We start from the raw sequence: 14,796 nt of genomic DNA, 5'->3' as shown, positions 1-14,796 counted from the left end.
GAGCCTAGCACGGTGCCTGCACGCAGAAGGCACCCTCTGGAAGACAGCAGGATGAGCAAAGACGGAGGGGAGGTGTGGAATCAGCCTCGCAGGGACAGAGCAGCTCCAGGAAGAAAAGCGTATCTGAGCTGGTCCAGGGGGTGAGGAAAGAGAGGAGCCATTCTAGCAGGTGGCCAGGTGACCTCGCTGGGGAGGCACGAATTGAGCAGAAACCTGAATAAGTGAGGGGGTGAGGCAGGGAGGGAGGGACACCCGGGAGAGAGAAACTGCAAGTGACAGGGCCCTGGGGAGTGTTCTGGAAACAGGAGAAAGGCTCCTCAGTGGAGGCTCAAAGTCCACTCGTCCCAGAAGGGTGGGAGCCTCAGGGCTCCCCCAGGGCCACAGGGACAGGCCACAGAGCTCAGTGGTTGACATGTGGCCTGCGACGCCAGCCTGCCTGGGTTCAAATCCCAGCCCCTCCTTGTCAGGTGACCTTGAGCAAGTGTCCCAGCTGCCTGAGCTTCCATTCCTTGTTTACAGATGGGGATGACATTCATACCAACATCAAAAGATCGATCGTCCCAAGGACGAAACTCATTACTACATGGAGAGTTCTCAGGAGGAGGCAAGGCACGCAGAGTATCACTTCTGTGTTAACTGAAAATGGCATCAGTGGAACCATTTTCTCCCTCCCTCTCCCCAGCTTCCTGCCCCAGGACCATCTCGGACCGTCCGCCTCTCTCCCCTCGTAGGTTGCTTCTCCCTGTGCGGAGAGGAGTGAGGCGTCTGAGGGGCGAGGCCCCGCCTGGCCTCCTTCCTCTCAGGCTCACAACCCGCCCGTCCTCTGTCCCCACGGACCCCTCTCCTCTCATCTCCTCTCCTCCCCGGAAGCCCGTGGGCCAGGTCCATGTCGTCCACCCTCACTGCCCACCCTGGGGGGCCACATCCCATGAGGGAGGAAGGGCTTAGGAAGCTCATGGATTTGACCTCACATCCGGTCTGTGTTTTGCAGCCAAACTTTACCAGCCACCTTGGTCCCCACTGGCCACCTGAAGTGATGTCCCCATCAGTGCAGAACGGGGCGGGTGGGGTGGGGAAGGGTGCAATCCACGAGCTGCAGCACAGGCCCACCCGGCATCCAGCCCGGGCTCACCCACAGGCATGCTGGGCAGCTGCCAGCCCACCACTTGCTCTCTCTAGGCCTCAGTTTCCCCCCACCGTAAAATGCACCAGGGACCAGAGTCCCTGCCAGCTCTTCTGATCCAGGACAGGACCCCCACCCCACCCTGGGGAGGCTGGGCTGAAGGGGAAGGGGCGGATTACCGTGGTGCATGAAGCCATTGTTACACAGGCCCACACCAAGCGCCACCGCCTCCTCGCGAGTCTGGCAGTCGCCCTGCAACAGAACAAGAAGCAGAGGGTGTTAGGTGGACCCGCTGAGCCAAGGGGCTGAGCCAGGCTGGGGAAAAGCCCACCACCACCGGGAATGGAGACTCCACGAGGGCAGGGATGTGTGTCTCTCTTGTTTACTGCGGTATCCCCCAACCATGTCTGTGATTGTTATTAATAAACCCCAAACAAGAAAAGTTATTTAACTGCATGTTAATTATTTACATGTGAGAAATGCATGGTGTACCATGCCATAAACACCACAAACGAGAAATGGCGATTTTATGTGGCAGACACTGATGGTTGCCCAGCAACAACCCTCCCCGGCCCCATCCCGCCCTAGTACTGAAACCCTCACTCTTACAGACAGCAATTCATCTACCTAGACAACCACAGATCCCAGCCGCCTTTACAGCTAGAGGTGGCCAATGAGATATAAGCAGAAACCACCGATAGGGAGCTCTGGCAAAACACTCTTTGTCCCCGGCCCTTCCTTTCTCTTCCTCCTGCCTGGAACAAAGGTGTGATGGCTGGAGCTCCTGCAGTCATCCTAGAGCACAATGTGACCTCAAAAACAGAAACATACTAAGGATGGCAGAGCAGTAAGAAAGAGCAGGGGTGGTCTTCAAAGTTATCATGAGATTGTACTAGCAGCTCTGGACCACCAACCTCCGGGCTTCTCTCATACCAAAGAAAAATAAACCCCTAATTTGTTTCAGCCTCTGTAGTTGGCTCTCTGATACTAGAAATCAAGTTCAAGTCCTAACTGACCTGGCTCCTCCCTGAGCAGAGGAACCCAAGGTCAGGGAACAGCTGGTGCCGACTCTCCCCGAGAGTGTGCCCTGGAGACGGTGCCCCTCCGCGCCTGCTCCCGAGAAGCTGGGAGTCTCCTGGTGCCAGTTCCTCCTAGGACCTGGCTCCTGGGTCTCCCCCTGACTCTGTGGGTGCTCCATGGCCTTCTCATCTTCTCTTTTTTACTTTTCTTAAGTTAGCCAGATACTGTTTCTGTTTCCCGCAACCCAAATAATCTCAGTATATCCGGGCAAAGTATGTGAGTTGTGTGTGTACGTAGGGGAAGTGACAGGCAAAGGAAACAGCACGGACAAAGGTCCAGAGGTGGACAAAGCTTAGAGTACAGAAAATAACATGGCCGGCAAAAACAGGGTGAGTGAGAAGGTCAGCTCTTTAAGGAAAAGGCCTTTGATCTACTGTGTTCCCTGATGAATCCTAAGTGCTTAGAACAGAGCCTGGCATGCAGTAGGCGCTCAGTACATACTTGCTGATTGAATAAAGACATTGTCAGCAGGGACTAACTCATGCATTAGTCTGTAGCCAGGTCAATGAGCTTCGCTCCACTCAGCTGGCCTCTCGTTTAAAATACTGCCCAAGTGAGAAGTTATTCCAAGAGGCGCTGGCCCGACACAGCCAGGCCAGAGGCCTCCACTCTTGGTGTATACCCCCCCAGGCCCCTGCCAGCAGCGGAGGGGCCAGGGAGGGAATTCCTCAGCTACAGGAGAAATGAATTCAGAGCTGCAGGCCTCAGCCTGCCAAGGCCCCAGAGCAGAGCCTGGGGGAGCCACTGGCCTCAGCTGCTCTAGCTGCCCCGGGGCTGACTCACAGATGACAAATCTGTCCTGTGGGACCGCGGGCCAGCGGGTGGAGAGCCAGCACGCTCACAGCCCTGCCAGCGGGGCGGCCATCCATGCAAGAGGCCGCATCCGGAGCAGCCGCCCCCAGCTGTGAGGGGCCCAGGAGGCGGGCAGGCCCAGCTCTGCAGCCCAGGGGGCCCGGGCAGGCGTCTGGAGCCCACCTAGCTTTCCGAAGCTCTCACAACCTGGGCTCCCAGCCCATCCCAGCCTGTCCCGGCCTCTCTTCTCTCCAAAGGGCCCTGGGGTGACCCATGGGGTGGCTCCCAAAGTGAGAACAGCACAGGGATTCTCTGGTCAAGAGTGAAATACGCCAACCCTGGACATGTCCACCGCCTGAAAAGCAAGCCCCCACCCCACATCCTGCCAGCCGTGGGGAAACCGAGAGTCATCCAGTCCCCGTTTTCTCCCCTCCCAGAGGAAGGCACAGGCACACACAGCCCTGTGTAACCAACCTCAGCAGCACACTTCCCCTTCATCCCCCACTCACCCACCAGCCCCCCTCGCTGGGGGCTCCATCCACGACGGCCTCCTTGCTGCTCCTTCCACACACTACATGTGACCCAACCTCAGGGCCTTTGCACCTACTCCTTCCTCCCCCTGGAATGCCCTGCCCTGGCTTTTCGGGTCTCAGTGCCCATGTCAGCTCCTCCTACCTACCTTGATGGTCAACCCAGAGACAATCGCTCTTATTAACCCCATTTGACAGATGAAGAAATTGAGACACAGACAGGCTTGGCACTTGCCCAAGTTTACCGCATGAGAATGGAATCCTTTTACAGCCGGACCTTCCCTCCAAGTTACAAATAGGGAAACTGAGGCTCCAAGAGGGGAGGAGAGTTACCCAGCGTTACGGCCAGGGCTCCTGTCCTGTCCTTGTTTATCCTTTGTTTCTCTGCTGGTGCGTTGAGCTGCTGGCCTGGCCCTTTGTCTGCTCACCCACCCCAGCCTTGCCACCCCACCCCGGGTGCTAGAAACCCTGCCGCCGTCAGCACTGCCATCTGTCTGAGCGTGGGGGTCAGCTTAGCGGGCGCTCAGGGCACATTTCTGCGGAGCCGGCACAGGAGCCAGCAGATATGAGCCCTCCTGCACCTGGCTCCTGGCCTGTCCCTGCTCTCTCCTGCCCCAGCCCACCGACCCCCCCGCTCCTTTTGACGGCCACAGCCTAGGGCATCCCGGAGCCCAGGCAGCACAGACCAGAGAATCATGAGCAGAGAGGTGAGGAGAGCAAACCCTGGAGCTGGATCCCCCGGGCTCAAACCCCTGTTCGGCCAAGCCGTGACCGTGGGCAATTCCTTAACCTCTCTGACTTTCATTTCCTCATTTGTACTTTTAATCCCCAGATTTGCCCTTGACTTTCCAAGGCCTCTGCCACCTCTCACTGGTATTCCCCACTCAGACTCCACAGTACAAGCTATAGTCAATACAGAGGATATTATTATTACAATTTCTATTATTATTGACTACCAAGGCATCATGAAGGCCCCCCACACACACAATCTTATAAGAGCACCTCATTTCTGTGTGTCCTGAGGCAAGTTACATAACCTGAGCCTCAGTTTCCTCATCAGTACAATGGGGATAACAACTGTTTTCTGAAGATTAAATGAGATAATACACACAGAAGATCAGAAGTGATACAGTACATAGCTTGTCAATCAAAGGACTAATACCCTCCTTATCCTCTGAGCTAAAAGAACTCTCATTCATCTGAGTAGTTGGTAGGGAGCCCTTCCCCCAGCCTCAAGGGATGAATTCTGAGGAATTCTAAGGCACTCTCAGCAATCCTTATTGTTTTCCCCAGGGAGTGGTTTAGGGGTACATGAGGGACCCACCTGGCCATGAGACCTAAGGGGAAGACCATTGGGCAAGGGAGGGGACAGGGGGAAGTTTCCTCTCCTAATAAACATAGTGAGAAAGCTCTTTCCAACTGCCCCTGCTGCCTGCCTTTGGCCATAGGTCTACATAGACGTGATACCTGGAGCTGTGGCAGCTGTCTTATGACAATGAGGCAGCTGGCAAGATGGCGGAACAAAAAGATGGAAAGAGCATGGGTATAAATGGCATTGTTGAGCTCTAGGACCATGAACTCTGGACGCCTAGTTATATGAGCAAAAAATGTCTTTATTGTATAATTTAGAGTTCCTATTGTGTGAGAGAAAAATGTCTTGACTGTGTAAGTCAGGTTTCCTACTATGTGCAGCCAAAAGTATTTCTAGCTGATCTAGGGGGTTTCAATTAACATTTTGTTTCAAGGAGCAGAATGACCTAGAGTTAGAAATGAAGATGTGTTCAAAGCAAAATAACCCTGCTGAACTACACAATTATATGTTTTCTTCTTGACTTTCCTGCTAAAGTGCAGGTGGGGATGACTCCTGAAATCAAGACTTGCTGTAAGCAGTCTTCAAGGTCACATCCTCATCACCAACCTCTCCCCCACAGAGAGACCCACACGCACACCGTCCCCCCCTTTCCCTGACCCGGAGCCAGATGCCAGCTGTCGTTCGGTCAGTCTCATGGAAGCCATCCTATGTCAACTCCAATTAGCTTCCCTGTGTCCCCAGACCAGGTCAAGCCATGCGAGGCCTGCTGAAGTGGACAGAGGGTCAGCTGCAACCTTCACTCCACTGTCCGCCCCCTGCCTCCACTGTGACTGGATGCTGGGGGATGGCGGCAGGGGGGCGGGTCCTCTGGACCAACTGACAATGACTCAGGCTACTCCAGGGGACCTTCGGCCAGGATCACAGCTAATCTGACAGCACCGGCCACAGGCAGGCCCCTGCCGTGCCCAACACCGATCATAAAGAGAAACCAACAGAGGCCGCTGTTCTGGCTGGTTCTCCTCCTTGCCGGGGTGCTCCAGGGCGCACTCTTGAGCCTCTGCAGCTCAGCCAAGGGCCTTGCAGTCATTCAAGACTCCTGTGTCTCTCACCACTGCCGCCCACTCCGTCCATTCAACAGCAGACTCTGTTAGGTCTACCTTCAAAAAATCCCAAACCTGACCACTCTTCCCCCCTCCCCCACGGCCACCCAGTTCTCAGCCACCATGCTCCCCACGTGCAGTTCTGAAGCCGCCTCCTCGCCGGTCTCCCGACGGCCAACCTCGTCCCCTGACAGCCCGAGGATCTTATCCCACCGAAGTCAGATGCTGTCCCATCTGTGCTCAGAGCCCAGCAGTGGCCCAAAACCTCCCAAGAGCTCACAAGGCCCCTTGGGGCTGGCTGCCCAGCAGCTTCTCCATCACCCTCCCTCTCGCTCATGCCATTCCAACCAAACTGGCCTCTCCCCACGCCCAGACCCTCCAAGCTCACCCCACTCAGAGCCTCCGAGCTGCTGTCCGCTCAGAGAAATCTCCGGCCCCAGACGGCCCCCTGGCTCGTTCCCCACCTCCCTCCGGTCTCTGTTCAAAGGTCCCTGCTCAAAACACCACCTTCTCTGCCCCCTGTGAACAACCACATCCTCACCCACCCACGTGAAGTGTCGACTCCCGCCCGTAGCTCCCACCGAGCTGGCACCTAGCACCAGCTAACAAAGTATTTTACTGCTTTTCCTTGTTTATTAAATGCCTCTCCTACCCCTCACCAGAATTTAACATCCACGAGGGCAGCAGCGTTGTCTGTCTTGTCCACTGCTGTCCCCCCAGATCCTAAAACAGTGCCTTATACACAGCGGGTGTTAGGAGGAAAAAAGGGATGAGCCCATGAGCCCTCTTGTCGGATTTTTCTACACTCTCTTCTGCCCCCTCATTGTAAATACCGCCCAGGAGCTGACAAGGAACAGAGTATCTGTGGTAGAGATGCCTCCTGAGCAGCAGGTGTGCAAAGCCTGCCCCTTCCCCGCCCACCTCCTCCACTCCACTGGGGAGTTCAGTGAGCATCCCAAAGGCAGCACCTTCCCACGGCCAAGGAGAACACCCAACTTCTCCCCCCGGCCTTCCCATCACTGTGAACGAAGGGAAAACCCACCGCGCCAAAACCCCAGGACCCATCCGTGACCCCTTCCCAGCCCCAGAGCGGTGCATCCTGTGCATTCCATCTCCAGATACCTCCCAGGTTCACTGACTTCTCATCAGCTCGGTAACCCGCCCCACTCCCAGCTCAGGCCTGGGATTCGCCACTTAAGGCAAAGTCCACGCTGCGCTTTGAAACCAACAGTCAGCTGTGGAGCTCAGGAAACATGAGGCCACAAAGGTCCAAGGTGGGGAGAAGCAGCATTTCAGAGAGCCCTACACCCCGGCATGTCTGGGGTCTGAACGAAGAACCTAAACCACAAAAGAAATCGCCCCTCCCCTGTCACAGCCCACTCAGAAGATGGGACCCCAAACAGATCGCCCCTCGACCCTCCCCAGCTGTCTGTTCCGGCACCCCCAAGTCCCTCTGTAATTTCTTCAGCCTTCCTTCCACACTGCACGGAATTTTGAGGCACCTTGAATTCTTTGGGAAGGAAATGAGGAATTATTATAATAACAGTTCCATTTACTAAGCAATTACTCTGTGCCAGGCACTGTTCTAATAAGCACTTTAGATGATTAACTCACTGAATCCTCAAAATAATCTAAAGGGGAAGGTATTGTTTTGAGCTTCATTTTACTGGTGTGGAAACAGGCACAGAGAGGTTAAGTGGCTTGTTCAAGATCACTCAGCTGAGAAGTGGCAGTGCTGAGATTTGAACCCACGTCTGCCTGGCTATACATAAAGCACATGCTCTGAGCTGGCTTCAGGGGATCCTAAGGAGGGGTCAGTGTGCAGTGTAGTGCAATGGTTAGCACCTCTGTGCTTCCCAGCTGTGCAAATGTAAATTCAAATCCAACGTCATTTTAAGACCTCCTGCGTCTTAGGGCCCCACATCATAGCAAACATATTAAAATGCACCCACATTGGGCTTCCCTGGTGGCACAGTGGTTGAGAGTCCGCCTGCCGATGCAGGGGACACGGGTTCGTGCCCCGGTCTGGGAAGATCCCACATGCCGCGGGGCGGATGGGCCCGTGAGCCATGGCCGCTGAGCCTGCGCGTCCGGAGCCTGTGCTCCGCAACGGGAGAGGCCACAACAGTGAGAGGCCCGCGTACCAAAAAAAAAAAAAAAAAAATGCACCCACATCCTACATTAAATACATTTTGGGGGCTTGAAATTTTTTTTTCAAGAATTTTTCTAAACTTGTTTTTGAAGTTATTTGACGCCAAGAAGCATTTACTTTACATAGATTGACTATGATTTCTAGGAAATCATCAGGAATTTGTTCGACATGAGAAAATCCAGGCAGCAAATTGTTTTTGAATGGAATGAAGTTTCTATGAATGCTAAACTTAATAATTAATAAGGCTGCCATAAAACTGCACTCTATGAAAGTTTAAACATTTAGATTTCACAGTTGTCTTCTTGTCTTTGGAGACATTACGTTCTTCTTATAGACTATGAATGAACATTCTTGCAGGCTCCCTGAAAAGTCTGCAGAAATGAGGCCTAAGTACGTAAGATGCGCCCATTCGAGTCCCAGCTTTACTGCTGCCAGGCTGTGTGCCCTTGAACCAGGCACTTGGCCTCTCTGGGCCCCAGTTCCCTGTCTGGAAATGGGTTGGAGGACTCAATGAGATACTGCACAAAGCCCAGACAGGGCCTGGCCCAGAGTAAGTGCCCTGCAAACAGAAGCCATAAGGTATAAGAGGCAGGTAGGTAAGAGTGTCCATGGCACCTCGATGGAACAATCACCTTTGGGAAGTTGCAGCAAAATCAGCACAGAGATTTTTCCAAGACTCTGCCTGGCCCCCACTCACTGGGAACCTAGGATAAGGGAATAACTCGGCAAGCCCCATATGGAGGCTCCGGTTTGATGGCAGGATGAGACCAACTTGTCCCAGTTTGCCCGGGACCGTCCCACTTTTAAAAAGGAAAGCCTCAAGATGGCAGCCACCCAAGTGTCCCTTAACTGATAGATAAATAAAATGTGCTCTATCCTCAAAACAGAATATTATTCAGCCTTTAAAAGGAAGGAAATTCTGATACAGACTACAACGTGGATGAACCCTAAGACATTATGCTGAGTGAAACAAGCCAGACACAGAAGTACAAACACTGCATGATTCCACCTACACAGGGCACCTACAGCAGGCAAACTCAGAGAGAGAAAGTGGAAGGATGGCTGCCAGGGGCCGGGGGGACGAAGGAATGGGAAGTTACTGTTTAATGGGGACAGAGTTTCAGTTTTGCAAGATGGAAAGAGCTCTGGAAGTGCATGGGGGTGATGGCTGTGTAATAATGGAAATGGACTTAGGGCTACTGGACTGTACACTTAAAAATGGTTGAGATGATCAACGTTATATTATGCGTATTTTACCGCAATTAAAAAAATAATTAAAAAAAAATTTTTTTAAACCTCAAAGGCCCACATCCTGGTTAGCCTCTCAGGCCTGGGCAGAGGGGGACGACGGGTCACACTTGCTCGGAGGAGCTCTCACCTGGGCCAGCAGCCAGTCCACCAGCTTGCTCCCGGGCAGCACCGACTTGTACGTCTTCAGGTGGTAATCGCGGTCCCTGTGGAGAGGAAGCAGGCCGTGAGCGGATCGGGGAGGAGGGAGGGGAAACAGTCCCAGTGTCCCTACTCAAAGAGCTCGGGGTCCGAGGATTTCCAGGCTCTCCAGCCACGGGTCAGAGGCAGGGGGGCCGGGAAGAGCACCAGGCAGGGAGTCCAGCCCTGACTCCACACCTCACTCGCAGTGTCACTGAGGGCAGGTCTGTCCCAACCCAGGACCCCATCCTCACCAACAGCATCAAGGGGCAGGAGTAGGTGGCTCTAAGGCTCTGGAAGCTTTCCCCAGCCTGGGGTTCTCAAGCAGGGATGGCTATGCCCCGCAAGGAACACTTGGCTGTGTCTAGTGACATTTTTGGCTGCCATGACCTGGCTGGGGGGGTCGAGTGTGGAGGTACTACCAGCAACCAGCAGATAGACGCCAGGATGCTGTTAAACATTCAAAACTGCCCAGAACAGCCCCCAAACAACTATCCAGACCAAAACGTCAAAAACGCTGAGCCTGGAGAACCCTGATTTACTCTGAATAATGAGAAAAACTTCCAATTCTTTCCTTTTTTCTTTTGTTTTGCTGTTAACATTCATGTGTCTAAAGGTAACAAAATTATACCGACATGGGAATCCTTCTCTGTGGGCTGCTGTGCAGAAGGCAGGGGGCTGTGACGGTCCTGGCTCTTTGCTTTGACCTGTTGTAGCATCTAATTCCTGCCAAGTCTTGGTACAAAGGGTTGTGTCGACCTTGCCGCCAAACTGCAACAATTTCTCAGCCTTTGAAGCTGACAAAAGTGAGTTTCTGCGGCCAGCCCCTGTAGGGGATGAGAAAGGCCGGTTGGGGAGTTCTTCTCAGGCTTTCAGGGACTGAGGAGCCCAGCAGGTCACGTGTGTGGTAAGTGGGGACCCGCTGCCAGCCCAGCCACTTCCTCCTCTGGGGGCTGATAGAGAGGCCTCTCCTGCAAGGGCCAAGGCTGGGCCAGGGCGGCCCCGCCTGCCTCCTGGGCCTGCACAAAGGCAGCAGGGGAGGAGCCAACGGGGCAGGTCTGGAGGTGAAAGGGACTCCCTGGGCCTGGCCTCCAGAGAATGTTGGGAAAAGACCCTTCCTCTCTGCTCCTGAGAGGTGACAAGAGCTGTCAAAACGGAGGGCAGAGGCCTCTGCAGCTGGTAAGGACCAGGTGACACTCCCTGCCCCTTCATCCACAGCCACAAGCTTCACGGTAAAGACAACCACCAATCACTGGCACTGACAGAGCCTTCACTGTGTGCCAGGTGCCAGTCAAATTTAATCTTCATGACCAGCCAAAGGGTGTGAGCTATTCTTATGCCCGTTTCACAGATGCAGAAACAGAGGCAAAAGAAGTTAATTACCTTTCAACAATCACTCAACAAACATTTACTGAGGGCTCCTTTGCCCTGGACTGCGTTCTCCAGTACATGGTGGTTTTTCAACCAATTAATGTTAAATCAGAGTTAAGATTACACTCTTCAGTCTCAAGAGTGTGAAACCCACGTGTGACCAGTGGCTACTGTATTGGACAGCACAGGCACAGAGCATCTCTATCAGTGCGGGAAGTTCTACTGGCCAGCACCGCTCTAGGTGCTGTCGACGGTACGGGGACACAGCAGTGAGCAAATTCCCTGCCCTTGGTGAGTGTACAATTCCCTGGGGTACAGACAGTATACAGACTAAGAAATAAATATATAGTATGTCAGCTATTGACAAGCTTCAAGAAGAAAACCATGTCAGCTACTGACAAGCTTCAAGAAGAAAACCAAAGTGAAGTAAGGAGGGTAGAGTGTTCCAGATGGTGATGTTTTAGACACATGGTCAGGGAGGGCCTCTCTGACTTGGAGACATTTGAAGTAAGTAAGGAAGCAGATATGCAGATATGTAGGGGAAGAACACCCCAGGCAAAGAAAACAGCAAGTGCAAAGGCCCTAAGGTGTATCCTATTATTATCCCCATTCCACAGAGGGAGAAGTTGAGGCCCCAGCAGGTTAAATAACTGCCCAAGAGCACATAGCTGCTGACTAGCAGGCTGAGATCCAGAACTAACACCCTTCACCACCACACTGCAGTGTTTCCCACAAATTGACTCACTTGACCCTCATGACAAACCTACAGGGTAGGTACAGTTATTAGCCCCATATGATGGAGGAGACTGAGGCTCAGAGAGGTGAAGTTATTGGCCCAAGGCCACATAGCTGAGAAGAGACAGAGGTGAAACTGAAGCTTGGAGAGAGTAACTTACTTGATCACAGGGGTGTAGAGGCTGTGAAGACGGCAGTAAAGCCTCACACCCTGAAAGAGAAAAAACGGGAGTCTGGAATCAGGCCACATCCTTCAGGGGCCTCCAAATCCAGGCTGCTGGGAGAGAGGGGGGTGCAGAGGGGAGACTGGTGAGGGCAGTGGAGAACAGGCCACTAGGGCACAGGCCTGCTCTGCGGTGACTGTGGGGTCAAGGTCATGGGGTCAGGGTGGAGGGGTTCCCACCTTGGACATGATGTCCTCCAGTTCACTCCGGGCCTTGTAGGTACCGTCGTCGTACCGGAAGCGGTACATCACCTGCTCGTTCTTGAACTGGTGCTTGTCAGAGACTGGAGGGACCCAGGGCTGGTGAGTCTGGGCGCCCCCTCGGCCCCTCCTGACCCACGCCCACCATCCTCACCCTCCACTCGGTCAGGCTCCATGCCAAGCGCAATTTCACTAAAGCCCCTGCCCACACTCCAGGTCCTCCTGCTACGTGCAGGGCCCCGCTGACACCCACAGCTGGGGGCTGGGGCATCTGCCGGTCTCATGAGAGGCCCAGAAATGCCCGCTCCAGTCTGCCCTGAGGCCCACCTGCCCAGCATCTCCCTGGAGCTAGATCACGAAGCAGGCTGGGGTGTGAGACCCCACCGTCAAGATTTATGAACCCATCTCTACACAACGGCCCTGAGTCGCCCCTAGGGCTTCTCTCTCTCACTCCCCGCTTCAGATCCATTAGCCGATCCGTTAGGCTCTTCCTCCAAACCATGAAGGAACAGGTGGCCACACAGAAGTGTAGAAATGGCCTCTGAGTTAGTGGAAGCACAGCACTGTTGGGGTCTGACCTGGCCCTACTGCTCGGCCCCCCAGGCCTAGCCCACACTCACCATGGTGGATAATACCATTCTCCAGCAAGGCTTGGCCCAGGTTCACGCCTTCTTCTGTCTTGCTGATTTCACCAATTTCCAGGAGCCAGGCAACAAACTCACTGCCAGAAACATAACATGCAGTTGAGAGGACCTCCCCAGTCCTGAGACCACAAGGGCCAGCACTGAACTGGCCTGCCCCCCCCACTCCCAGGAGTGACAGCCAGAACTGCCCACAGGAAAGCAGAGCTTAGGACACCACAGGCCTGGGGGTCGTGCTGAGGCCAGATGCTTTTCCCCAAGACCAATGGCAGAGAGGTGGGTGTGAGCAGACCCCAGGCCCTGCCTCAGGCTCACTGGATGGATGGATGGATGGATGGATGGATGGATGGATGGATGGACGGGAGGATGGATGAGAGAGACAGAGAGAGAGGATGGACACATGAGTGGATAAATAAATGAAAAGTGAGCAGATGACTGGATGATCTGACAGACAGATAAATGACTAGGTGGCTGGGAAAATTAGTGGGTAGGTGGGTGGGGAGGGGAACAGATGGGTGGGTGATAAGTGGAGAGATTACTGGGTAGATGAGTCGGGGAGATGGATGATGGCTGGCTGGCTGGATGAACAGACAGAAGGAATGAAGAAACCAATAAGCAGGAAGAAATAAGGACCCAGAAAGATGATTGTGGAGAGTAAGAAGAGCTAAGGGTGATCAAGTCATATCATTCTCCCACTTAAAACCCTCCGGTGGGCTTCCTGGTTACTCTCAGAAAAACATACAAACTCTGCCCACATGATGACAAGGCCCTGACATGAACTCCTCATCTCCTATACCTTTCACTTATTCTGCTTTAGCCTTACCCGCCACCTTCCCCTACTTAAAAAAAATTGCCAGACTCCTGCCTGCCTCAGGGCCTTTGCACTTGCTGTTCCCACTGCCTAGAAACACCCTTCCCCAGCTCTTCACACAGCCTTTCTCTTTCATCTTTAGGTCTCAGCTCAAATATCATCTCCTCGGAGAAGCCTTCCCTGACCACCTCATCAAGACACCCCACACCCACACAAACCATCCCCATCTTTCCGTTTTACTTCCTTTTTAGCACTTATCACTGGAGTTGTATTATACTATTTACAGATTTATTTATGTGTTTATCAACCATCTCCCCGAACCAGAATGTCACCTCCATGCTGATGGGGAGCTTTGTCTGATTCACAGCTCTACACCCCCCCGCACCTGGAAGATGGTCCAAAGCACAGCAAGGCTCAATAATCTTTTGAACAAATAAAGGAATGAACCATCAAACAAGAAGGAATGTTCCGGGGTAAGCAGGGAAGGTCTCAGCAAGAAAGAAGTGCTCAAAAGCCCAGAGGAAATGAGGCAAATCCAACGTGACTACCCAGAGGGGCAGAGGCTCTGCCAGAGCATGGGTCCTGGTTCTCGGAGTAGAGTTTGGGCTCCATGCAGAGCTCAACCCACTGGAAGTCAGCGGGCCAGGGGAGAGCTGGGGATGTGGTCATTCTGTACTCAATGAAAGCGGGTGGCAGCTGGCCAGAGTGGGGAGCTTATCAAAACCAGCTGTCCTGCCTCCAATTACAGGGCCGGGGCGGGGGGGCAGGGCTATTTTTAGCTTTGCAGTGTTTGGCTGAGCAAAGACCTGCCCTGTGTGTAGGCAGCAGTGTGTGCCGAGGCATTCAGGGAACCGCAGTGAGAGCCGAGGGGGGGCGTAGAAGAAAAGAATCTATTCTGTGGAGCGGGAGCCCCGAGTGGGGAAGAGATTGTTCTGGGTCCTGTCCTCCCCCAGGTCTATTCTTGAAGTCCCAAAAATCAGAGGCAGAAAGAAAGCTGCCGGCAGCTGGGGGAGGTGAACAGATGTTGAGTGCCCACTCTCGGAAGCTGGAGCCTCGGCCTCCGGGTGCCCACCAGCTGTCCCATCGGGGACCACCTCTGGCACGGACCGGCAGCCCTGTGGCCAGGGTGTGGGGCCAGGAAGTTGCCCACAGCAGCTGCAAGGGCAGAAAAATGCAGCCCAGAGGACAGCAACTGTGACCCAGGTTTCTGCCCTGAGCTGAGACTTGAGCCTTTTTGAGGATCAATTTACTGGGCAAATTTGGGCAAACTGCTGTCCCTCTCTGGGCCTCAGCCGGG

At 53.8% G+C, this 14,796-nt stretch overlaps 1 protein-coding gene across 3 annotated transcripts in view; it reads right to left on the bottom strand.

Annotated features, from left to right (window-relative positions):
* The window catches only part of PREX1 (phosphatidylinositol-3,4,5-trisphosphate dependent Rac exchange factor 1), a 266,015-nt gene that overhangs the window by 96,881 nt on the left and 154,338 nt on the right, over positions 1-14,796 (bottom strand). For all 3 annotated transcript variants that reach the window (XM_024128382.3, XM_055090353.1, XM_028499708.2), the window contains 5 exons: positions 12,668-12,768; positions 12,027-12,130; positions 11,785-11,834; positions 9,468-9,543; positions 1,303-1,375 (listed from right to left, as the gene is read on the bottom strand). In XM_024128382.3, coding sequence (XP_023984150.1) covers positions 1,303-1,375; positions 9,468-9,543; positions 11,785-11,834; positions 12,027-12,130; positions 12,668-12,768 — 404 coding nt within the window. The remainder of the gene's footprint in view (positions 1-1,302; positions 1,376-9,467; positions 9,544-11,784; positions 11,835-12,026; positions 12,131-12,667; positions 12,769-14,796) is intronic.

The sequence above is a fragment of the Physeter macrocephalus genome, chromosome 14 (genome assembly GCF_002837175.3).
Source record: "Physeter macrocephalus isolate SW-GA chromosome 14, ASM283717v5, whole genome shotgun sequence".
NCBI classification, from domain to species: Eukaryota; Metazoa; Chordata; class Mammalia; order Artiodactyla; family Physeteridae; genus Physeter; species Physeter macrocephalus.
This window is presented reverse-complemented; position numbering and strand designations above follow the sequence as displayed.